Source organism: Hylaeus anthracinus, unplaced genomic scaffold, assembly GCF_026225885.1.
Source record: "Hylaeus anthracinus isolate JK02 unplaced genomic scaffold, UHH_iyHylAnth1.0_haploid 12000, whole genome shotgun sequence".
Classification (NCBI taxonomy): domain Eukaryota; kingdom Metazoa; phylum Arthropoda; class Insecta; order Hymenoptera; family Colletidae; genus Hylaeus; species Hylaeus anthracinus.
The window spans coordinates 11,570,095-11,597,950 of record NW_026534347.1 but is presented as its reverse complement, the minus strand read 5'-3'; the positions used below and the strand labels follow the sequence as shown (position 1 = coordinate 11,597,950).

The following is a 27,856-nucleotide window of genomic DNA, read 5'->3' as shown; positions in this document are numbered from 1 at the left end:
GTCGACTGAACCACTGTTGTGAGACTGAATGCGATCGTCGCCGTGGCCGGCGACTCAAAACCTCGTGGTGTCTTCGCTTGGCTGTCGGCTCCGAAGTCGCGCGCGATTCGCCGCTTGGAACGTGCGGATTTTCCAGAATCGGCCGTGTTCGATTCGAACCTTCGAGCCTTTGAGTTCATAGCGCGAGGAACCGTTTTCTTTTGCGTCTCTTCTTTAACCACTTTCACTGGACCGTTGCGAAATACATCTGCGCAAGGGATGCTGGATTGGAATACCGAAAAGCTGGAAAAACTTTCGAGTTTGATGTCAGAACTTCAGGTTTGGTGAAAAATCATCTCGTTTTAGATAATATGTACGGTGTCAGTAGAAGAGAAATCGAAGAATTAGTAGACAGAGGGAAAACTCAGTAGAAAGTATAAGGAAAAACATGTTTTTCCTCGTAGTATCCAACGAGGAAATTTTCTTCTTTCGAACGAGGAAGAAAATGTTTTTACAACGATCCTGTGTGTTTGATTGTCTACTGATTTTTCTGTCTTTTTATTATAAAAAGTCCTGAACTGTTGTACGAAGAATTCACTCAGGCATTTTCCGACAACGTCAAGATTTGCGATTCCAAGATATGACCGTATACACGCTGTGAAAATATAAAATTAAATAGCGAAGCCTTCAGTTTACTTTCTAAATGAGTCTTCTTTGGTATTATTAGACTTGATTATAAATTGTTACAGCTTCCTTGAATCATTGACACCACTGCAAACATAAAGGATGTTTCAAAAGAGGCTTCAGAGTTTTGTTGTTTAATATATTCAATACTAGCTGTGCCCTAAATGTGTCTTCTTTGGTATTATTAGACTTGATTATAAATTGTTACAGCTTTCTTGAAGCGTTGACACCACTGCAAACATAAGGGATCTTTCAAAAGAGGCTTCAGAATTTTGTTTTTTAATATATTTAATACTAGCTGTGCCCCCGGTTTCATCCGTGTGGAATACTATTTATTGGTATTCGGAGATTAATCGACAGACAGACAGACGGACACTTTTTTATTCAACTTTGGAAATGTGTCTTTTTTGCTATTATTAGACTTGATTATAAATTGTTACAGCTTTCTTGAAGCGTTGACACCACTGCAAACATAAGGGATCTTTCAAAAGAGACTTCAGAATTTCGTTTTTTAATATATTCAATATTTTCTATGATGTATTCGAAAAGTAGTAGGTGCTACACGTCTGTTTATAGTGAAATGGTTGAAAACAATTAACATGGATGCATCCCTTAAAAGGTGGAAAGGTCGTGGAACAAAATGGTACTTATATAATTCAATAAATATATATTGGCGTTTTGTCGCTCATTTTTGGAGGCTTCTGAAAAAAATTTATGGTGTTTACAGGCAAAATGCTCTATGAAAATTTTGATGTCAAAGATGGGTCACGTTGTGGTCAACATGGTCAATTATAAAACGATGCGATGAAATCATACAAATGGTTGAGAAACACCACGACCTTTTTCGAATACCCAATATACATTGAATATGTTCAATTGGTATATTTTAAATAAAGTACATATGATTGGAATTAAACATAATTGAAAGTTTCCGCTACGCCACGTTAACAGGCATATTCTATTATTAACCCTTTGCCCTCGAGAGGTGACTGTCACCATTAGGTTTCACGGAGCAAATCTACAATACCTAATGTTTCTTTAGGTTTAATTTCTTTGGAGCTCGAAGTGTCGATAAAATGTTTGTCGGCGAGGTAAAGGTGACCTTATTCTCAAATCTAGATAGCTTAGAATTCATGGCAATAGAATGCTAAGAAACATCTCGAGTTGTTGATAGATACCAGAAAAAAGGCTCGAGTGCAAAGGGTTAAAAACAAAACCCTGAAGCCTCTTTTAGGACACCATTTACTTCGTTAACCCTTTACTTTTTCCATGTAACGCCTGCTCGTATATTTTCCTCTGAATCTCTGTACACGCGCCATATTTTTGTGTGCTTTCTCGTGCTATTTCAATAATAAAACTTCAAGGAAACATGCATGTTTAAAAAAATTGTCCTAACATAAATTTATTATACGTAACCACTAACAAAATTTGATCGACTTACAGTGTCCCGTCATAGGAGACATCCGAATGCAAAGGGTTAAAATGAAAGTACACACGATTGCAATTAACTCTTTAACATATAACAACGTGTGAGATTCGTGGTACAGAATTTTAGTCGAAGATGAAAAACACGAGTCAGGCACATCGTATGAAAGGGCGCAAAGAATTGTATACTCGATTATGGCATGCATGATCCTACAGTAAATCGTAGGTCAAAGGGTTAAACGCGTGTAAGATGTTGAAGTATTCACCATGATTGTGCTGACAGGCATATTTTGTTTTTAAAAACGAAATTATAAAGTTCCTCTTGAGAAACACTTTACAACTTTAGTAATTTATTTACTCTTAGTACATAAATTATAGCATTCCTACGATTGTTAAACTACTCATTTGCTTCTACTGAAGATATAGAATTGTGACTTAGGCTCTTTTTATTAAACGTCAAAGATTTGTCAAATAATGTTATGATTTGCAAGCTCGTAAAAAATTATATTATATTATTATTTCAATGGAGACCATAGCCAATTATTTTGTTTCTCGTTTGGGTGGAAAGTGGTCGGATTTTTCGTGCCGTGAATGCTCAATCGATACTTATTATCAGCAACTGGCACGACTACAGTCGACTTTCAAAAAGAAAATAGCCTTTGCTTATCAAAAAACGTGGCTTGTCCATTAATTATAAGATAACGCTTGGCCAAATGTGCGTGTATAGTCACAATATTCGTATATCCATAAATTTGCAAATTGATGTTCTAAGATAATCAGATTTAGAACTTTTTTAACGTTATGAATGTTTACGATAAATGCATGAGAATATTCGTATATCTCCTAAATTCATGAAATGTGTATGTATACAAATATTATACAAATGAAAATTTGTTCAACCAAAGCTGTGCTTTCTGTTTAAAACAATGTTACACTTTTTCTTCCTTGGTAAATCAATGTTCTTTTCCAAAAGAAGTGTACGTTTTATTTATTTGTTTTATGTAATCGCCATATTGCACGATTATGGAAAGGTACACTTAAGGTGAACAGGTTAAGTAATGCTAATACATGCGCAAAAGAAGTGTGGTTCAACCGAAGTGTTGACTTTAAACTTAACCTTAATAGATAACGAACAAAAGCAACATATAGCAATTTATTCGTAACATTCATTCCATTGAACGGTTAAATTGTTAATTGTTCATCATGAAAAATTCCATAATTTAATTCCATAATTCAAACTCCATTCTTTAATTAACAAGTAATAAATAACAGATCATTCGTTTTCCGACATTTTTATCTAAATTGATCATCTCTGTCGCTCGACGTTTTATTTCGAAGAAAAAATCAGAACGTACAAGGATTTCGTTTTTATTGTTAACAGACGATCGCGAAACATTGTTATCGCTCGATGATAATAATCCTATTGTTCGACGATTATCGCAATGTGGAATAAAAGTATAAATGATATCTTTCTTACTCTTTGTGATCCTTTTGTACGTCTGAATAAGTTGAACACTTCGTTATCAGACTATATTTTGCAATGCACTATTATTAGCTGCTAATTGAAGATGTACAAAAGAATTGTTTATCGATACCGTAAGAAATAATTATCCGTTGTGTACTTAACAGTCCAGGATAATATCTTCGACTGTGACGACAATGTTGACGATTTTCATCTTAGAACGTAATTATAGAACTGACAACAATGTTACGTTAGTTTGTGTTAAAGCATTAGGCAAAGTACAAGTACCATTTGATTAAATTAAACAGTGTAAGATTAATTAGGAAAAATACGATTATTATAAATAACGAGGTACTTCTACTACGTTTTAGCGACAAAATCAAATCTGCAGAATAATATCCACAGGATACCTTGCCATGAAAATCATTTTTACCCTCGATGAATCTAAAAAGTAGGTGAGAATCAGTTCCCCTTCGCAACACTATCTTATGTACATATCTATCGGGAGATTTCAACGCGTTGTGCTCTTGTATGTAAGCGCAAACGTACATGTGTAGTCGAAATTGTCTTATCGCATTGATCTCTCGCTTATCTTGTCCATTGGGAGACAACGACTGCTTAACTCTCGATATCTCTCGTACAATTTGTTAAGAGCTGAACTTTATACGTCAAAGACCAGAAGTTCGTTTGACAGGTGTCTCGATAAATTACCGAAAAGCCTTTTAGGGACACGGTGCACAGTGGTCCGGATGGGCTAAAATGAGGTCAAAATTAGAAAGAGGTTCCGGATCTTCATAAAACTTGGTGTTAGATTATTTGGGCTAAAAATGAAGAATCTGATATCAGAATTGCAAAATTCATAATGGCGGATCCAATATGGGCGGCATGTATATGAAAAAGTTATTAGATTTTTACAAAACTTGTTATTTACGACTTATTTGAACCGCAAACTTCAAATCTGATAGCAGAATTGCAAAATTCAAAATGGCAGATTCAATATGGCCGACATGTATAGTAAAAAGCTATTAGATTTTCATGAAACTTGGTATTTATGAAACTGGCATAATCTATTTATTATATATATAATACTACAACAAAAACTATTTGTGTTCTCCAAATATAATGATTATTTTCTAAGATATAGCACTTTAAAGTTGACGATTTTTCTCGTTTCCTTAATGTTCACATTTTGCTGCGTATCTGTGGTAATAAAATCTAAACTGTAATCTTATTGAATAATATATTCCTTATGGCTCATTTTCTGTATTAAATATATGTTATTTAGAATAATTTACCGCTGTAGGGATAAAGAAAAAGTTTGATTTTACCTATGTATTTTTTATTTTAAGATTATGTGATATTTAGTCATTTTGTGAATTAAAATAGAAAAACAAAATGATTATACACAAGACTTCACTTAACTACATGCTTCATAAGTTAGGTAAGTATGTCTATTTTCATATACTATTGAAATATCTCGCTCATATTTGCCTCACTCCTAATATTCATATTTTATAGTTACAGGTGTAGATTCTATTGTATTGTTACTGTAAACAAACATTATTATTCTTAATTTTAATTTAACTTTAATTTATTATTATTATTTCCGTCAATGAATTCCAACTACGTTTTTCATAAAAAATTCTCAATAATTTAATATTTTTAATATTCATATATTTCGGCCATATTGGGTCCACTATTTTGAATTTTGCAATTCTGATATCAGATTCGAAGTTTTGCGGCCCAAATATCTTATAAATACCAAATTTCATGAAAATCTAATAACTTTTTAATATACATGCCGACCATATTGGATCCAATATTTTTGAATTCTGAATTCTGATATTAGATTCTTCATTTTCAGCCCAAATAACTCCACAATACCAAGTTTCATGAAAATCCGAAAACTCTTTCTAATTTTGGCTGCATTTTTGGCCACGCGGACCACTGTCCGTCATTCTACGATACTTGCTCTCTGAATTCTTGAAAAGTCATACCTGTTAACATCTGTGCGATTGCCAGGTATTTTACGTTTCTAATACCGAGAGCTGACGAAAATAATAAAATTCTGAAGCTGAACATCGAAAATTTGTATCGTTCGGGCGATGATAAGAATTACAAAATATGTTTCGAGATATCAATGTTGTAAGTATTTAGTGTATAAAATAAAAAGGTTTTCATAACCAGGAATCAAATTCGAAGTAACGTGAATTCGCGTCAGCGTTGGCGAATGTGTTAATTTTCAATTTGAGAACAAAATCAAAAGTGTAATCAGCGAAATTTTCATTAGCTTTCTTCTTTTTTTTTTCTTCGTCTTCTTCTTCGTCACTTCTATTTACTTGCACTTTCAATAAGAAATTGTACATATAATCGACAAATTTGTCACTAGTTTATTTCTTCTTTGAAATAACGCTTCGGAAAACTCGGATAATAATAGATAATTGAGTCTTCGGCTTATATAATTTCGTCTCGTGATTATATTGCAATGTTAACATCTTATCGCAGATTAGAGCCCACAATAATGTCACTGTTTGTATCTTCCCGGAAGCTATTAAATGAACAGACTCGTCGACTTGTTTGTTGGATCGCGTTTCGATGACAGTCGCGACACGGCCAAATATTCGAATACCGGATGATTTTCTTGTCAATTTGCCAGGGTCATTTTCCGGCTGCTCATCTCGCTTCATCGCAAGAGCATCTCTTTCGATTCTCGCGCGCCAGTGAAACTTGACCTTCAACACTTTATCGAGCACAAGGCTTCCGGAACTCGATCGCTTTTCATTTAAACCATTCACTGCCAGGAAAATTTAAAATTCTTCCCCTAATCTTAAATTTGCGTTTAACCCTTTCAGACCTAAATTATTTTTTTTCTTTTATTAACGTAATTTAATGTTTAGGATTAACTTGGACTATAATTAGTTTGGAAGAAAATCCTAATAGTGTAGTTTTCGAGAAAAACTGGTCTCTTTTTATTTGTATAAATAAGGACGTTCAATCTAAACGATAGTGTCGGTAATTTTTAAATTTTGTGTCCTTAATTGTGGACGCCAGCTCTGAAAGAGTTAATACAGATGTTTAATCTAGGTTGTTATTTTGATAATAAAAAAATTATATATAATTTGTTGTTTAAAAAAAAGAATTTACGATCTTCTTTTGCAATAATTCGTGACTCAAAAGGCTATAAACTTATCCCTTGAGTAAATGCAATCAATTTAAACTACGAGACATCTCGTAATTGGCAGTGAATGGTTTAAACTCGTGTTAATCGTTTCGACGTCAATTGGAATGCAAATATTTCGTAACATTCAACAAGAATTTTCAAAAATAGATTTCTATGTGTCGTTTACTTGGATTTATTTTACTGCGATAGTATTCAAGTATCTTATTCATTTGTTATTACTAGATGGCGGATCTTTATGCGAAATAAAATCTTTGCGAACGTACCTAGAAAAATTGAACCCAAATAGAAATATATTTTCTTCTGTAAATATTATAACATGAACTTTACTTTCAATCTCTTTTGTTATATTCTTGCATATTGTTTACATTTTGTACGTTCTTGCACATTAAAATTTCCTATAAATGCATACAGATCCGCAGTATAGTTATTACAATCTTTTAACCATGTTACGCGATCCTCTACAAGTAGTGCAAATTGATCGTAAGAGAAGAACATGAATTATGTGACATACATACGTTTTGTTATATCATTAATTCAAATTCTTTAACCTTTTCGGTGCTCTGTGCGAGTATACTCGTCAAATTATTTTGTTCTCGTCGTGTTCAAGACGAGTTAAATCGTATGCGCTTTTTAAATAGGAAAGAGCTCAAGACGAATTAACTCATTAACTCATTAACAATAACCTCATGCGATTTAACTCGTCTCGAGCACGACAAGAACAAAATAATTTGACGAGTATACTCTCGCAGAGCACCGAAAAGGTTAATATCAATATGTACTATACAATTTGGAGACGGTTGCAAAATTGTAACAAATGTAGGACAGTTGTCGCACAATTTGTTTTCTTGTCGTATAGCCAATTCGTATCATTTCAAGAGCTGCATATCATGGCTGAAACGTTTTATCATCGAATAAACAACATATCAAGAGTAATATTGTTTTAACAAACCAGAAATAGTTGCCATAACTTGAATATTTTAGTTTAGAGAATGGCTTCGAAGGTCGGTGAATGTGGAGCACGTGGAAGATTAATTTTAGATAATTTAGAGCGATTAGCAAGAAACTAATTAGTAGTAAAAGTGTTAAGGTATATGTACACACATCCGACAACATTGTTAGGCAGTAAAACAGGATCATAAGAGATCATTTCAATTGTGAATGTAATATATCTGTGAAAATAATACGAGAAACGTTAATTTCGAATTTTTAATTCTTATTGAACATTTTCAGTCGTAAAAATTATTCATACAAAGAAATTCATATTTTGTACGTATTCTTCTCGTTTCTACGACAAATTTAATCTGCTTCTATAAATGACACAGGGTATTATTATTTAGTGTGACGGAAGTAGATTTGTTCCGATGACAAGTGGATATATCACCGCGCAAACAAATCGTGTCGCTCTATGATTTCACGTAAATTTCAATTAAGCGCTGCAAACTGTATTAGCAAGCTAATACACGCATTCGTACGGAATATTTCAGTTCATCGATAGTTCTCCCGATTATCTAGGTTCCAATACAGGTTCGTAATGCAAACAGCGTCTGTTTCATATGCAACGTTTACAATTTTTCGATTTTTTTTTATTAATCTAGCGAAGGCGGATAAGTTATAGGTATGCATTTTGTCACCCATACTGACAGCAAATAACCAGTCCGCGCGCACGTGTAAAAAATACTTGTGTAACAGTTCCAACTAGTTTTTCATTCCATGTATATCTTGATAATCCAGAACTCGAAGAATCATTTCCGAACCAGTATCTTTTGCGATTGAAAACTGAACAATTGCACTGACGACCGACTGTAAAGAATCGGTATCCAATGAAACAGAATTCTAATAAATAGAAATTCAGATTAATCGCCAATTTCTCTTGTTTAACACAGTTACATAAAAATTCAAATCGATCACATTTCATTCAAAGATTGCATATCTAATTGCTGTAATCTCGCATCAATTTGTTCCTTTCTAATTCGGTGTCGCAACAATTTCAATTTATTAACCTAAACGAACGAATATTTGCTGCTCGAGAAGCAAAAAGTTTATGCTTTTTAAAATCCTTGGTCCAATAATCTGATACAGTTTATATTTATATTAATTCTGTTAATACAACGTTATTGCACAGCAGTGAAATATTGTAAATATTCGGTTCTAGTCTTTATCTATATGTATAATTTAGGTGTATATCTATACAGGGTGGCCCAAAAGTCGGGGAGGAGTCGGAAATGGGGGGTAGCTGAGACGATTCTGAACAACAATTTCCTTTGCAAAAATGTCGGATGGGGCTTCGTTAAGGAGATATTAAGCGAAAACCCCGACCAATCAGAGCGCACGGATACCGTTGGAGCGGCCGCGGTAGCGAAGGCTACGCGCTGAGCGGCCGCGTCAATATCCTTCTATGCACGTCGAGTCACTTTTCGCGTACGAGAGCGGCTACCTAGCGCGTAGCCATCGCTATCGCGGCCGCTCCATCGGTATCCGCGCGCTCTGATTGGTCAGTGTTTTCCGTTAATATCTCCTCAACGAAGCCCCATCCGACATTTTTGCAAAGGAAATTGTTGTTCAGAATCGTCTCAGCTACCCCCCATTTCCGGCTCCTCCCCGACTTTTGGGACACCCTGTATAATATAAGAACAATCTACATATACAGGGTGTCCCAGCATCGGTGGTACAAACGAAGTGGGGGTGTTTCTACATAAAAAAATAAATCGAAAATAAAGAATGAAATTTCTTTAACTGAGGTTTCGTTCTCGAGACAATCGGTTTTGAATATTCAGCGAGTACGCGTACACGTAACTATGGTTTAGACGGATGGATCCCGATACAAGTCATATGTCACTTATAAATATGTAGTACTAATATCGTTAATATCAAGATGATGTGCTGTATTATACTCATTTCTGCCTACGGATTTGGAGTGAATTTAAATGAAAACAAGACACGTAATTTAGTGACTAACTTTATTAATGTAAAGTTATATTAATGCGAATATTCAAAAGCGATTTTGTACCATACAAACCCATATTTTGTGGTTCTACAATAAATAATTAAGATAATTTACTCAACATAAGTACAATTTAATTGTACTTTTAAACAAATTATACGAATTTTAAAACCTTAAACATTTTTGAATTTACATAAACAAAATTTCTCTGTAAAGTTGAAGTTGAGAAATTAGGTTTTCGCCACGAAAAGCGGGCCGCCAGATCACTGTGCTACGTGAATAAGAATAGTATTCCACGCGGTTGAAACTGCGGAGCTCAACTAGTATAATTATAAACAGATTTTATTGGTTCATTAAAAATATTAATATACAGCTATTTTGTAAATTTATCTATCGACTAAACTTTTTTTTTTCTTGTTTTTATTGAATAAATAAATAATTCTATTAATCGAATGACGAAGCTGCTCAGTATAAAATAGAACGAATAGTTAATGAAAGCAAACCGTAAAATCCAGCCTCATTGATCAGGAAAAGGGGTTGCGCTGTATCCACGTGTCTGGCAATTCACGAGATAGTAGGAGTAGTAGACACTACGAGTTCGAAGGACACGCATCGACTACCACTGTGCCAGGTAGACTGGGGACTTGCGAAAAGAGCCCAAGGATTGTTACACGTTCGCTCTGTCCGAAATTCTTCCGACCTCCGTCCCTCCTTCCCTTTTTTTTTAACGCTGTTGTCCGTACAAGTCTCTCCCTTTCTGTTCTCGAATAGCTGAATTCATTGGCGAACGGTTCCTGAAATTATTGATCCGTTGACTTTGATTCTTTTCCATCCTCCTGAAACCAACTCGCCCGCCTCCGTAATAAAGTAACGAAATCTCGACGCAAGGCTATCGACAGAATTTCTAATTTTTGTTATGCAATAGCAATTGAGATCAAAGGCTCCGATGTGACAATTATATTTACTGATAACGCTAGTCCAGTAGTATATAAAGTAGTGCCGATCCTTTTTTAGAAAATACAAGATATTTTGAATTTTAGAATTTTTAAACAAATTATCACAGTTCCGGATTAGAAAATTTTACAAGTAAATTAAAATTTAGAATTTTTCTAAATTCCCTTCGTGACAATAGCTGACGATCCAAAATCACAGTTTATCACGAAATGCTCATCTCTATTATCAGATAAGCGAGAGAGAGTAAATGATCGCTAATATCTCGCGTTGCACGCGCGTCTAGATAAGTTGACAAATGAAACGAGCGACAGCGCGTCGAAAATTGTCGATAAATCGTTTCTGTGACATGTTACACACTCACCTCAGAATATAAGATGCTCTTAAAGTAAAAAGACTTAGGTGCTTTGAAGAAATGTGAACGAATCGCCAAACGGGTTATCATTGAATATTTATCTAATTCGATGCTTAGTTACTCAATAGAAGCAGATACAGCGAAAAATGTAATGGAAAAATTGAATGCAATTTATAACCGAAAAAGATTAGCGACTCAATTGGATATTGAAAAAAACTTTTGACACTGAAATTCAAGGAAACATCGCCACTGTCAAAACATCTGATCTGCTTCGACGAAATGATGGTTGATTTATAAGTAGCAGGGCAACATTAAGAGATATTAGCAAAATCGCAAGACTTTTATTAAACGGACAAAGACTTGACACTGGCGTTCGTAAAAATAAAGCTACTTGATTGTGAAGTAAAATTACGAAATGAACGAGGTGAAACAAGCGCGAAAGTTTTACAAACAGGAACAATAGGAAATAGTGAGCAAAAAAATAAGAAAAATAGATTTAAATTTAAAAGGAAGCAAAACTATGGCTACACAAATAAAAAATTTAATGGGAGCAACAAAATACTTTTTCTTTCTTCGCTACCGATAGTTTTATTGATTTTTCCAATGTAGACAATGTCTTGAATACCAATATCAATATCTAACAATCTTTGAATTTTCGCTTGATACGCTGGATGCATTAAAAATTCAATAAATAAATTTTTCAGTTATTTTATGAACCATGAAGATTATTTTAAAAACATGCAAAGTCGAATCCGAAATTTTGAGATTCGATGTTTATTTTCTTTTATTATGTTTGCATTATTTACATGTACGATATTATATTTTAGTTTATATTTCGAAGTAAGCAGAGTGGCCGAATAATTGAAAAAGTAAATGAATTATTATATTTGGGAAAAGTGTGTTCCGAAAGTAAAAAGAGGAGCACGTTGATCCTAACAGAACACAATGTTCTTCGATCTTTTGTCCTGACGGTTGTATAACAACGAGCAGCGCAGCGTTTCAGTTCGATAATGGATTTGCCGTGGAAGGAGTGAAAAGATAGAGCTTGTTTTAGGCAGCCAGTCCCCGACGAGCTGCCGTGGATGACAGGTGTGTTACGCGTCCGATTTGCGATTAATCACGTCGCTTTGTGATTAATTATGACAACGTTTCGCTGAATCGTCCGATTACGCGCGTAATTTCGCTCGCGTCGAAATTTCGCCGTCGCGATGCGGAAGGTGTCAATTATTTTGTGCTCTCGCTCGTAACACGATTCCCATTATTATTGTGTCACTTCATCGTTTCTGTTCTTTTCAAACCGCATGGAAATTACATTACAGGAATCCATGCTTGAAAATTAGATGCGTGTCACTTTAGCTGTCGTTTTTAGAAAAGTAACAGGACTTCTAATTCGACGTGAGAGCCGAAAGGAACGAAAATACATATATTAATTCACGTTTCTATTAAAATAGAAATAAAATTTCATGGATATTTTCCTCTTTACAATTTATCGATACGATAATGATCGCATCATTTATTTGAATTTCCGGAACATTCGAATAAATAATTTTATTACAATTTTGTCATTCTTTGTAAATTGCTTAGATCATGGTATAATAAATAACCATGTATGTACATATATATATATATGTATATTGTAAGATATATATTGTTGATATATATATTGTAAGAGATACTTTCAATTAATAATAAAATAACTTTTGATGAGTTATTTGTCAGGATTTTTTATAAACTGGAACAATAAAATCATAGTCAAATTTAACAATACTTTTAACACTTTATTTTTAATACTTAATTCACATAAATTTCATTTAATTTAATTTCACAGAAAAATAGAATATGTATTCATACATCTTTATCATGGAACGTAACTAATTGAAATAAACAAAAACATTCGCTAATTCTTAAAAACACCAGAAAAATGCACACACACCACACAACTGCACATATATCATACACACCATATACAAATGCACACGCATTAAGCATACTTTACAATATATACTAGTTTATACTATACTATGTTATATTACATACTGTACAAATGTATATACAAAATATACATACAAAAATAATATATTGTTTTACTACTATTTTCCATCAATATTATCAAGTGAATTACGTACGAAGGAATGAAAATAAATTTCCGATGTAGTCAAAGTTTGTAAAGTTTTTTTTGTGCAAATACAAGTGTTTCGAAGCAATTCATCGTCGACTAATTGCACGTTGCTAAATTAACGTATAATAACATATTTCTGTCAACTCTGACGTAATTTGTAATCATAAATTTGCTCTCACAAATGGTAACTAATAGTATTAAAATAGTTATTACATATTTGTTGTATTTTCGCGACGAGTTCGTTATTGTAAACCAACAATTGTAAACATTAAATGGTTATATACACCTAGAACAAGGTAAAATAATATGAACATTACGAATATCTTTTCGATGAGATTTTTTTTATCGACAATCGAAGTTTTATTTAAAAATTACAAAAACTAAAAATATTGTAAACAGATTTATATCTAAATCAAAGAAACAAAATGTTTATATTTACTCTGAACTATTTATTTACAATTAAAGCTTGAATGAACTTTCAGAAACAGAAAGTGTAAACACGTAGGCGAATGCAGCGCCATTGAACCATGAAGATACTGCCTGACATTAAACACGTTTATTTTCAAACATCTTGCAAAGCATTCACTTTACGATACTTGTACCTTCATACCTGCGTATGGTAGAATAATAAAAAGAATCAGGACTCAAAATTGAAAGAACACGTGGTTGCATTTTTGAAAAGAACTACTATTGCATATTGCAATGTGTCGTTGCACTTGTGAAAAAAATGAGGTCATAGAAATATAGAGCGTGTGATATCATTCAATGTTTTCTCTCTACTGTTTTTTCCTGTCTTCAATGAAACAGGAGATACGACCCAATTGCATGATTCATCCTATATTGAAATGCTTCTTTATGTTTCTTTGCAACAATGTTATCAATCTAGAAAGCTTTCGTAATTCAGTTTTTTTTCAATCTTTTTTGTTAGTCTATATTTCAACACCAGTAATTGTTCAATTGATCGGCGAAGATCAAGGGAATAACATAACTATAATTCTATTGTTTCTTAAATCTTACCTGCCCGGTGACTCCCTCGATAAATTCTAGAGCATAATTTATTAATTGTTCGTTTAACATATTTTACAATTGATTTTTAAGGGCGTAGTTTCATATGAAATTGGGATACCTGAACAAATTCCAAATTTCACTACTTTAGGATTTCTCTTCAAACATTTTATACGTATTAACAGATAAAACAACAATTAAATTACAAGACAAGTTGCGCGCGATCCTAACACTTTATAATTAATTCCTATTAATACCTATGTTTTATCTACTCCGTATTATCAACTCAAATAACAACGTTTTATTACTTATCATAACTGCTCGTCGTCGCTAACTTTTTGTTTTTCAGTACCGAATAGTCTCTGTCATCGAGAATCAAAGAATGAAGATGAGTCGACGCTGATCGTTTATAGAACCAAACGAATCGAGTGGAACAGCGAGGAATCAAGGAAAAAACCAGCAAAAGTATCGCGCAACTGAGCACCAGTGAAAAACTGCATTTTCGCGCGGGTAACGTGATTTTCCATCGGAACAATCGAATCGAAACCACGATGCGTCCGATTTGGTCGTTGCTGTTCCTGGTCCAAATATCCTGGGGATTCACTGGAAGAGGAGTGTATTATCCAGGCCGATCGGATTTGTTCGAGCTGTCGGTGATACACCTGAACGATTTTCACGCAAGGTATGTTGCCACGCGATAGTTATGTATCGAATCGACTTTAGCAGAGATATGAATGACGTTGTGAAACGAGGTCGCTGAAAATGTTTCCGCTAATTATCGCTAATAGCAACAAGTGTTTGCTTCGACGTTATTGAAGCGATGTAAGAGTTAAATCTGTATCAGTTTCTCCGAACAATAACGGGAAAAATAACGCGTTACGGTACGTTAAAGAAGCGACGTTTCGATACGTAGGGAATGCAATCCTTGTTCGTGGATATTATCCGAAAAATAGAAGGATCTTGCTGTTTATGGTCATCGACTATTTGATATTTTTTTTTTTATATGGATTTATTTTACATCTCATCTACAGCATGGTAATTAGCGACGAATTCGATTGGGTTTCTGATTAATTAACGGTGCTATATACTACTGTAGAGTTTGGTGTCCTTGAGGTAATTAATGATATTTTGCATACCTTTCTGGGATATTAGTGCTGTTTCTGGGTTGAGGTTTTATTAGGTTGTCCCAAAAATTTCTTCCATTTTATTAATAAGTAATTCATACACAATATTTTATGTCTAATGTTGCATTATACAATTGCATACAATTCATTTTGCTTCATTACTGTTACAACGTTAACATCTAAGAAATTAGGTTGTCTATTTATATAAACACTGCCACATAAAATAATTGAGTGCAAGTCACGGAAGAAACTTTTGGGATAACCTAATACTTCCTTCTCTGTAGTTCAAATCTTCTGCATTCGTACAGTAGGTGGTCAATTGTAATTTCTTTATTGCAGGAGTCGCTGTGGGGAGGGTCCGTTTTTTTTTAATAGGTATTCATGTGTGATTTTTGAGTATCCAATTCTCAGTCTAGTCATTATTATTTTTTCTCTCCTGATAATGGTGCTTTGGGGTACTGTTAGGTAAAAGTCGTGTGTTATATTGTGAGTTTTTGTTCTTTTGTTGTTCCACATTTTATTCCATTCTTCTTTCGATGTGTGTTGTATTAGTGTCATCAAGTCTTGGTATGGGATTTCTATTTCTTTATTTGGAGTCATGGTTGTTGTCACTTCTTTTGCTATGAGGTCTGCTTTTTCATTGCCAGTAATGCCTTGGTGGGAAGGTACCCAGGTAATAGTTACGTTTCTGTTTTTATTTATAAGTTTAGTGTACGTTTCCTGAATATCTTTAATGATTTCGTAGTTATTCTTTTCGTTTAAGTTCATTATGGCTTTTCTTACACTCGTGGAGTCGTACACCTTCGTCGGAGATCCTCTCAAATATATTTTTTAAAACTTGATAAACATCAAATTTAAATGTGTTAGATAGAACCACAATAATAATTTATGAATCTATACGTACTGAATTCGATACTAGCGATAAGATTTTTCTGTCATACCAGATTTCTTAAAAATAAAGAGTTAATAGAAATTAATTTTTCGTGAAATGTTATAGATTTTGGTGAACCGAATTCATATTTGAAATTAGGATTTGTAACTTTCGAAAGAGCATTTTAAACATTTGAAACGAATAATAAATAAATCCTATTTTAGGAATGTAGTTGATGATTTCCGTAGGTTAAAAATGAAGTTTGAGAAACACTGAGATGGATAATTAACGTTCGTTCAGATTTTTATCATATTTTTCGTGCCACTAAATTCGACGCATTAATTCGAAATTATTACGACGATTTGCATTGATCGCTCCATAGGGCGTGACGGTGTGATTATGCTGATCGGATACCGTCATTAACGATGCATCGATAACAGTAATACGATAACCTGATCATAATTATGAAAATGCGAGGCGTCCCTACCGAAATAGCGACAACAACCGATTACATCATCAATGATCGAACAATAGGAATGACTTAAAGCGATCTTGATTCGAGTCTCGAGTCTCGAAGTGAAATCTCAGGGTCAAGGAAGCAATGATTCAGGTTAATCGTGAGATTTTCTATTCATGGCTTTGGTTGCTCAATGTCTACGCCATCGCATGTCATTCTGCGAGTATTATTTCTATTTATTCATCGAATGGTTCAAGGCTTTATCGGAGAAAAGACTCCTTTCGAACTCTATGAAAGAAAGATAAAGATTAATGTCATCGTATGCGTTATTCTTTAATACGAACAAGGTCAAAAATGGACAAAATTCTTATCTAGATAAAATTTTCGAACAACGAAAGATGAAAAATTGCTTATTCGTAATGCTCTGAATATGAATTTTAATTGAGAATATGTAACGAACTATTCAGACATTCACAATCAACGAATTTATGGAAACTTGGAAACTAGAGATGCTAAAACAACAATTTTTGTTTTAAATTATGCGTTTTCGAATGGGTGATTCACTCATGCCAGAAGAAATTGTTAATTTATTTATTTAAATGATTTATTTTTGAAAAACTGTTTTCACTTGTTAATTTATCTTACTAAATGTTGTTTCCCATTTATGAAAATTTATATGCGTAAACTATAGGTTAAAATAAGGGATACATGTTTTTGGAAATTTTATTTTTCATCATAATAATTAGACTAAACGTAATTTCTTACCTTTTTTTCTTTTTAAAGTATGCAAGATTCTAATTTGAAATTTTACACACGTCTTTAGTACTATTTCAATATGATTTACAAATTTTTACGGATAGATTTACTTAAAAATGTACTGACTTGGCTTGATTTCTACCGCCTGGTCATGTTACAAGGAAACACCGTGAACGTTACACCTCGATTTTAGTGAAACTTTGTACACTTGTTTGTGGGACCATCCTATGAATTGTACCATCTTCAGTTCGTGCCACTTTTGTGTTTCACGGGAAAAACTACCCTTTGTCTCCGAGCCACCTCGTTTACTTACGCTCCGTTTATTATGATTCATAACTCGAAATCGATACGAGATATCGACAAAAGTTTAAATAAGGATTTATTTATTATTCGTTTCAAATGTTTAAAGTGCTCTTTAGAAAGTTACAAATCCTAATTTCAAATATGACTTCAGTTCACCAACATCTATAAAATTTCACGAAAAATTAATTTTTATTAACTTTCACTCTTTCTTTTTCTCCAACTGGAGTAAAAAATTATGAGACATTACATATTACCAAAATTTAATGGTTTCTAACATTCTATAGCACCGTAGTAAGAAATTAAAAAAAAATTAATTTTTAATAATATTTCTCTCCACCATAAATCTTTTCGCCACCGGCTATATAAAAATTTTGCTCGCAGTTTTGTGGAAGTTTTCATACTGAACAACTTTTGTCTAACCAATTTTGTTCTATCTGTTACCAAATTCGAGTTACTGTGCAATATAAAGGGTGTTCAGGCTATTACTAGTCAGTGTTGTATTTGCACACAAAAAACAGTATAAATTTTTTCTTTTATTTTTTTGTCATATGTACCATTCAAGAGAAAAACGCTGGCTAGTAATAGCCTGAACACCCTGTAGATACGTAGCCTGTGTGTGTACCGAATGACTAGAAACTTCAGAATTCTCGACTAAAATTTGAAAAAATCATTACTCTTGATCGGGTAAATGGATTTCAATGATCAAAACGGGAAAATGTGCGTCTTTAGATGATGAAGTTTTACCAAATTTTTAGCTCCGTTCAGAGAAGCTTTTATAGATGTCTTTAGACGGTATCATTTATCGTATAAATAGTATTAGACCTGCTTCTGATCTCGTGCATTCAGCAGAATAAAAATCATTCTAGATTCGAGCAAACGGGACCGCAATCGGGCGCTTGTCCGAAACAAAACGAAAAGGAATGCGTCGGCGGAATCTCACGTGTGTCCACGGCGGTCAATCGATTAATCAACGAGAGACCGAATCCAATCTTCCTGAATGCTGGCGATCATTTTCAGGGGACACTTTGGTACAACGTTCATCGCTGGAACGTGACCGCAACGTTTATGAACATGTTGCCGCATGACGTTATGGTAAGATGACGAGCACGAAATCGCGAAAAAAGAGAAGACGACGAGTTCGAAACAAGGGACGGATTCCTTTTGCTATTACCAAACCCATTTAATTGGGTCAAAGAGTTTAACGATCGATTATTCGAATGCGATCTCGTTTCGTAACTTAACACTTTGCTGTCGTATTTTCTGTGGGCATTGTACGCGTATCGGTCGGAATTAATTTTAGGTAGCGAGAGTTCAATCGGTTATTGCCCTTAAAAAATTGGTCTTTTAGCTCGTAAACTACAAAATGTGATTCTTCCTTTGAACATCATGACAGGTTCGTCGAAAGAAATTTCTTTATTTCAAATAAAATAATCATTGAACTTAGCTTCGATGTTGTTGTGGATCGGGATAGTAATATGATGTTTTCCTTCAATGAGCATTACTCTTTCTTCATATATGATAAGTATTGTATTATTAGAATATTACAAGGTTAAGAATATACATACAGGGTGTCTCAAAAATGTTGTAACACCATGAAAGGAGTGGTTCGGGAGGTGATTTGAAACAACTTTTTCCTTAGCGAAAATGTCGTCCGAGGCTCCGTTGAGGAGATATTAACGGAAAACACTGACCAATCAGAGCGCGTGGATACCGTTGGAGCGGCCACGGTGGAGAAGGCTATGTGCTAAGCGGCCGCCCTTGTACGCGAACAAGTGACTCGACGTGCATCGAAGGACATTGCCGCGGCCGCTTAGCTCGTAGCTTTCGCTCCTGCGGCCGCTCCAGCGGCATACGCGCGCTCTGATTGGTCAGTGTTTTCCGTTAATATTTCCTCAACGGAGCCTCGGACAACATTTTCGGTAAGGAAAAAGTTGTTTCAATCATCTCAAAGTATCCGATTGTTTCGTCAAATCACCTCCCGAACCACCCCTTTCAAGGTGTTACAACATTTTTGGGACACCTTATATATCACTAAACATTATTCGACTATGTTCTATTACATTTCGTCGTATTCGCCTTTCTCTGGTTTATTTGCATATCGCGCCGCACGTGTAGTATCATTTATATCGATAATGTAAAGTCCTACAGATGTAATATAAGAATCTATTAACTTTTTCAATTCTTGTTCGTGTAATAACGATTAAAACATATGTAAAAATTTTGATCGACGTATCAAAAATAATTTTGTTTAGATGGACTAGCGAGTACGGGGTAAAGGCTCAAACTTATTTTATACTTAATTATCGATAATTAATGACATAATATATGCAATATAGATGATTTGCCAGATTTCTCAGATTACGCAACAAAATTAGCGATTACTACTCGAAAAAGATAATTCGAATGTAAGTTTAATTACGAATATAAATATTGATTATCGACGATTTTTCTAGACAATCGGGAACCATGAATTCGACAACAATATTCAGGGTGTCGTTCCCTTTTTGAAAATGGTAAAGGCACCGGTAGTAGTGACGAATATAGACGCCAGCGAGGAACCAACGATGCAGGTTAGTCGATCTATACAAATTTCGACTGACTCGTATTATATTTAATTTTTTGTTTCTCTTCAGGGTCTCTATAAAAACAGCACAATCCTCGTGAAGAATGGTACAAAAATCGGAGTCATCGGTGTCATTTTATCTACCACAAACGTTTGTATCAATTTTTTTTTTTAATTGCTTCTCGATAGATTTAATTTTTGTTGCGAAAACATTGCTTAATAAAAAATGTTTTATTCTCGCCAATTGATACTTTATATACCGGCCTATTTAGAAACAGGCTTTAATTCACAAAAGAATTTTCTACAGTAGCATATGCCAATCTAGACAATAATTCCTGACAATAATTTCTCCATATTGTTACAAGTACATTGAAAGCCAAATCTGTTTCCAAAAACTGAACATTGTAAATAAACAACCATCAACACAGTAAATAAATTCGAAAAGCTGAATACTGGAATTAAAAAGCCAATAAATAGAGTCTATAAATTCCTAGTAAATAAAGTGTTAAAATAATGCATCTCTGTAAAAGTTTCGATCGATGTCACTTCGAGCCATCGTTATTGAACAACGACGATACCAAGGCCACGTTTAAATGAGTTCCATAAAGTCTGAGTATTGTCGTGGGAATAGCGAATAAAAAAAAAAAAAAACATCGTTAAATTTTTAGTCACGCAGTCAAGTTGCGAATAATTGCGCAAAGCTGTCAGTAAAAAACGATTACGGAGCTTGGACGTTTAAACGAGAGAATGACTTCGCGTTTTATAATTGAAATTCATAAATTGGTAGGAGATCTCCGCTACCGGGAAGTTAAAGTTTCTGGATGAGGTGAAATCGGTGAACGACGAGGCAGAAAGACTCAAAACTCAGGGAGTCGACATTATCATCGTTTTGAGTCACTGCGGATTAGATGTGGACAGAAGAATGGCCGCGCAGTGTCCTTTGGTTGACGTGATCGTTGGTGGACATTCGCACACGTTTCTCTACTCAGGTCGGTATTTAAACAAATAAACATAGTACATAGTATAATAAATACTTGAGAATTGATGTGGCGATTTACGAGTGATTGGTCAAATAGAGTTCAACACGGAACTCAACCAATCATTTATCGTTCTCGACGTACGTTGATCGAAAAGAGTCGTAATATCGGGACTCAACCAATCGCCACGATATCGAAATTTATATAACAAAAAACAAAGCGTCTAGGGCAGGAATTGTCAGACGCAGCCCTTACCGATGAGTCTACTGACAATTTCGAGACGAAACGCACGCACTCCGCAAATTCGATCCGTTTGAATCAATCACTCAATATTAATTTGGCAAGTGATAATTCGATTGTTTGTGTCTTTTAAAATTTTTCACAAGTAAAAGCATGCAACACATGAAAAGCTTCGAACTTGATGACGCAAGCTTTGATCAAAATTGTTCACTTCGTTATTATCAGCATTTGTAACTTTTGAAATTCTAACTAAAAGTTTTAACTAAAAATTTCAAATGTCTAAGCAAGTAACGAACGAAGAATGAAATATTGCAATTGAATTTCTCGAAAAAGAAGAGATTGTCTCATTTTCAATAAAAATTCTGGAAGTTATTTTTAAAGTTGTTAGTGGATATAAGAAAGAAAGTAGAGTTTCCAGTGTCAGTTACATGAAGAACACGAAATGATACCAATAATCGTGTAGTATGTACTTTAAACATATGCTCGTCCACTTTACCTTTTAATCGGCAACCAATGTATGAACGAAAATAAAAGAGAGCGCAAAGATGTTCCATCTGCGCGAACGACCAAGAGAAGATTGCATGTTGCAAGAAAACGTGATCGTGTTTCAAGAAAATTAACCTATATTATAAAGGACTGTATTCAATTTTACCAAGAATACGCGTTAAAATATCCAGAATATTGGGGACAAGTTCTTTGAAACGGTGCACAGTGGTCCGGATGGCCAAAATGCAATTTCTGAAATTTCGAACAGGCTTTTTTCAATATTGTGCGTGTTGTATAGATATGAGTGCATTAACTGTCATTTGAAATTTTAAGAAATGACACCGATTATCTTTAAAAAATTCATACTTTGAATATTATGTCGTTAATATGTGTGTCACGAACATAAAATTTACACGTGGGCAATACAAAAAAAACTTAATTTATTCGTGCACTTTTCATCCCAAGATATCATAAATTGTATTCATATTTTAATATAGCAGTAGAAAAACAACAATGTTACAGCCAACACTACGTAGCGAGACCACATTGATTTTACAAAAGAACATGTCAGGAAAGATATCCCATTGGCATTTCCTGCTACAAAGTGCTAATGTGCAAGTTATTAACATTTAAAGTAACAAATACCACATTTTGTGATCAATTTATTGAAATTTATAGTGTATTGAAAACCTAAAGAGTCAATATATATGCATGAAAGAGTGAATTATTAATTCAACAAATAGCAACAAATTATTAAAACAATAACAAGTTTTTTTGTTTCGTAACATTAATACAATATAGAAATATCATGTTTTATAATTCACTAATGAAGTATATTTAGTTGGCCGAACAAATTAAAAAAAGTGGAATTATTTGCGAACGAACGAAAAGGAAGGCTGTTTTTGGGCATATAAAACAAACATTATTATTCCTAATTTTAATTTATTATGGTTTTTTCTGTTAATGTATTCCAACTATGTTGCTCTATAAACCTAGAAATCCTTTTTCATAAAAATTCTCAATAATTTAATATTTTTAATATACATGTCGTCCATATTGGATCCACTATCTTGAATTTTGCAATTCTGATATCAGATTCGGAATTTACGGCCTAAATATCTTATGAATACCAACTTTCATGAAAATCTAATAACTTTTTAATACACATGTTGCCCATATTGGATCCACTATCTTGAATTTTGCAATTCTGATATCAGATTCGGAGTTTGCGCTCCAAATATCTTGTAACAACCAAGTTTCATGAAAACCTAATTATTTTTTAATATACATGTCGCCCATATTGGATCTACTATCTTGAATTTTGCAATTCTGATATCAGATTCAAAGTTTGCGGCCTAAATATCTTATAAATACCGAATTTCATGAAAATCTAATAATTTTTTAATATACATGTCGGCCATATTGGATCCGCCATAGATGTCATACAAGTATGCCAAACTGACACTAAATTTGCCATTTATCTAAATTTATCAAAGCACATAATTATTCCAAGGGAACGAATCCGTATTCATTCCAAGAAATTCGATCTGAAAATTATCTTTACTTTTGCAGGTCCACCTCCATTCATCGACACCCCCGAAGACGAATACCCGGTAGTGGTGGTCCAAAAAAACACGAACAGAACAGTTCTGATTGTTCAGGCGGCAGCGTTCACCAAGTTTGTAATTCATTCTTGATAAATCTCCCCTTTTCCTCCGAACCCCGTGTTTTTCTTGTGAAAAGTGAACAAGTCTTTGTTTGCACCAGGTATTTGGGGAACTTGACGGTCTGGTTCGACGAGAAGGGTGAAGTAGCTGACTGGGACGGAAATCCGATTCTTCTTGATTACTCTATCGAAGAGGGTGAGATCTCGAGTGTACAGTATCGTGTAAATCTATTTCGCTTTCTAGACTGCTTTCTAATACAGTAAAGTAAAGGGAGTTTCTACGCGAAGAAAATACAAAATTACCTTCGACCAGATCTGTTCAGATTTAATTTGGAGTAAACTTAAAAAGTTGAAATATCGTTTCGGTCTTCTTCGGTTACCAAGTGTTATCAGGCGAATGAATATTTATTCGTTATGTAAACAATAACACCTATCATTTCAAAGTTTATTCAAGATAACGTGAAATGAGATAACGCGTTACTTGCGATAGCGTAACAAATTAGAATTGCAGAATGTATTCAAACGTGCAAACGTGGATGACTGATAATTTCTACTCGGTAACTATTTATTATCGGTGAACTGACATATTTAACGAATAATCCTTGCAAATTTGAAACAATAGAAAACCATTTGTTTTCTATTTTTCGATATGAGGCAATTGAAGTGTATATCGTCTATATAAAGTCAAAATATTGAAACGTTTAAAATTCAACATTTGGACAGATCCAAAAATGCTGAAAGCTTTGGAACCCTGGAAAGCCGCCGTGGATGAAAAGTCATCGTCAAAGGTTGGCCGAACGAAGGTTTACCTGGACAATAAATGTCGCAGAAGCGAGTGCAATCTTGGGAATTTAATCACAGATGCGATGGTGGATGCTGTGCGTAGAGTAACCATTTCTGAAAAGAAAGTATTTACTATAAGAAAACGAATTGAGAATTACGAGTACTAATACACTCCAAACAGACACAACAAGATCCATTAGACAGAGAAATTACTTTCCGGCTCTTGCATTTATTTTTCACAAAATTCAGAGAAATTCATCGCTAGATTATCGGTTTATTCATTTCGATTCGATGTAAATATAGAAAATGCATATTGCATGCAGAAATTATGCAGTTACGCAACATGAAATACTAATATTATTTAATATATTATACATGTACATATGTATTTATTCAAAAAAGGTAATTTGCATGTGTTTTGTATGTTTTCCACATTAGCAGAAATGCAAAAAGTCTGTAGTTTACCTATTACTAACTAATTAATTAATATTTATAACGTGCATTTGAATATGGCGTCTTTGGTCGGTTTATTTGATCGATTCGATGTTCATAATTTTCATTTTAAGAGACGTTTTCCGTTAACATTTTGATTGCATTTTTAACAAATATTGTCGTTTAAAATTTAATGAAATTCCTTGGTTATTAAATCATAGAAGATTCACAGTTTATTTTTTATCGTAGTTCGTGGAGAAGGCTGAAAATAAGACTTTCTGGACGTACGCTGCTGTTGCGTGCATGAATCCTGGAGGAATACGTTCTCCCATCGAATCCGTCGGCGAGGATGTTACTTTCGGCGATTTGATGATGGCTCAACCCTTTGAGAACACGTGGGACACGCTCGAATTGAAAGGCAGCTGTATTATGCAGGTAAAAAATATTACATACGTAATGTTCCAAAAAGTAAACCGAAGAACTGAAATGAGAAAATATCGTGTTTCATTATTTTCAAGGGATTATGAATGAACTCAGCCTGGAGCTTCAAAACATTACGTTTAATTTACTCGTATACTGAATTATTTAAAATAATTTTACTACGTAGACAAATCTCGCGAAACAATTCACTTTTCGTTTGCCCCTATTGGAGACTTCTTCTTACCAAAGTGCAGCGACTGTAACAGTCTCTAAGGCTTCTTTCGATCTCATTAAACGTCGGTAACTGCCTTTGAAATTTGCAACAATATAACCTTTGACGTGACAGTGTGGTATTCTCGGTTATTTCTTCGTTCCCTTTTCTAAAAATAAACTCAATCCAATCGAGATCAATAAAAATTTAATTTTTAACCAAATAAAATAAAATTTACACAAATGCTTTATTTCTTTATTTTCGTAGCAGTATTTCTTTGATGTAGTACTTTTCAAAAAGTTTAACTACCACTGGATTGAATAATTTTTTTTTTATTAAAAAATCATCTTAGGCCATTATTGGCTCATAGATACATGTTGGAGTACAAAAATATATAACTTATGTCTTAAGTTGTCTATATAATAACATCTCGTCCTTTATATAATTACTTACAAATTAATGTCACACTTCTTACAAAAGTCATTAATTATTTTAAATGCTTTGATATTGAAACTTTTCAGAAAGTTATTGATATTATAAGGGGAATCCACTTCAATTCTTCTAACTTCTTCAGTATCTCCTCTCTCTACTTATAATACGATTAAATAATTATTATCCATACTGTGTTGGCGCCTCCTGTTTCACCACTGGAGAGCTACCTCGCGTTTCTCACAAGTACTCGGTTCGCTTAATTTTTCTATATAAAAATTCCCGACCGACCTCCAAACTTCCCGAAGTCTATGGTTCGGGCCTGCTAGGTATTTGTATTTGTATTATTATTTATTGTGCAACATTTACGTAGTTATTAACACATTTCCTGTAACAAAATATCTTTATGTTTACATATACCTTTTTAATATTAACTACGCACGCTTATTATACCCCTTTCTTCCTAATATTGTTTATTTTATCTTTGGATTATTATTATCATTGCTGTTCTGTTTATTGTTTATCTACTTTCCCTATCCTATCCTTTTCTATTATCACATTTTTTCGCAGACTTTTATTCTAACTTTGACACATTGCTTAGTATTTAGCTTATAAAATTATGTTTGCACTTTCTAGGAACATCATGATACTTTTAAATACCTTAATTCTTTCAGTCTTAATAATTTCTTGTACATTATACCTTTTATCAATTATTATTTTCCCTATCCTATCAAACAATTCTATACGCTGGAAATTTCTTAACGAGCAATTTAACAGTACATGTTTATGGTTTCTTCGTCGAACCCGCAGACGCATGTTTTATTATCTATCAATCCTTTTCTACCTAACGATTCCTTACGATTAATATGGTTTGCCCTAATTGTAGGTATTGTTCTAATCGTTTTCCTGTCTAGTATGTTTTCAAATTTATAAAACCACGTTTTGAACTTTACTTTTTTTTTACTCTCCCAAAAGTTACTAAAATAGTAAAGTCCTTCCTGTTAGGTACCCTTATTGACGAGTCCACTAGCAGGCCCAGGACGAAACGCTCCTCCCTTCCTTTTTCTCCCCTCTCTCGCTCACCTTTCACAGAATTGGCACTACGATACTAATAAAATTACGAAAAATAATTGGATGTTTCAGATTCTAGAATTGAACGGAATTCTGGTATGGTCTGGATTGAAAGTGACTTACAACATGACAGGAGATACCAGAATTGTAACAAACGTTAAAATCAGGTAATTAGACGAATTACGATTCTTTGAAATTCGATACTCAAGACAACTTGCTTTTTTTAGGTGTCGAGCCTGCGAAGTACCAACGTTCGAGGATTTGGAGAACGATGAATGGTACAGAATCGTGGTTCCAACTTTCTTGGTTGGCGCTGGCGATGGATACCACCCTTTTACGACCTGCGGGATTAATCACAAAATTGGGGAAACGGATGCGGAACAATTAGCCAATTACGTGAAGAAAATCAGTCCCATTCTAGTCGGTCTGGATCGTCGAGTAACATTCATACACGGGAACGAAATATAGTCTGGTTAAGAATTTTTATTTTTGTATCATTCCATTATTTAGTTGCATGTTTCGAACCGGTTGTAAATTCTTTTAGAATATGTTACATCTTACGAGTAACGAATAATGCAAGTATGGATAAACAAAGTCGTGTTAGAAACATACAATTCCATCCATTTAACGAATCTTTAATTACATCGCATTCGATCCGCCTGTAAAAAGATTCGCTTTTCAGTATTACAAATAAAGATGTAAAAGTTTCTTCGAAATGGGTTTTAGCAGTTAGTTTCTTTAATACGACGCAAGTGGCATAGAATATACCTCATTTGTTTATTTTAAATGAAAGTATACATTATTACGATTAAATACGAACGAATAATGTTTACTTGTCCGCTACGACTCCGATGATAGTATTTTGTTATTAAAAAACAAAATCCTAAATCCAAAATCCTCCATTTCGAAAAATCCTTAATACTAGAAATTAAAGAAAAGTTTGCAACATGTAATTTCCACGTGTT

General features: G+C 33.9%; 1 protein-coding gene across 3 annotated transcripts; it reads left to right on the top strand.

Annotated features, from left to right (window-relative positions):
- The first annotated feature begins 178 nt into the window (after positions 1–178).
- On the top strand, positions 179–27,607 carry LOC128890057 (apyrase-like). 3 transcript variants are annotated; one of them, XM_054148242.1, is made up of 12 exons: positions 179–318; positions 14,452–14,784; positions 18,480–18,705; positions 20,067–20,183; positions 20,247–20,327; positions 20,964–21,165; positions 23,452–23,557; positions 23,647–23,741; positions 24,269–24,423; positions 25,010–25,195; positions 26,964–27,058; positions 27,119–27,607. In XM_054148242.1, exons 2-12 carry the CDS (start codon positions 14,654–14,656, stop codon positions 27,357–27,359), a joined length of 1,635 nt encoding a protein of 544 aa, XP_054004217.1. In that variant the 5' UTR covers positions 179–318; positions 14,452–14,653; the 3' UTR covers positions 27,360–27,607. The 3 variants fall into 3 exon arrangements, with proteins under 3 accessions (XP_054004217.1, XP_054004218.1, XP_054004219.1); XM_054148243.1 differs by lacking the exon at positions 179–318 and adding an exon at positions 11,926–12,067; XM_054148244.1 differs by lacking the exon at positions 179–318 and adding an exon at positions 12,175–12,195.
- The last annotated feature ends 249 nt before the right edge of the window (positions 27,608–27,856 follow it).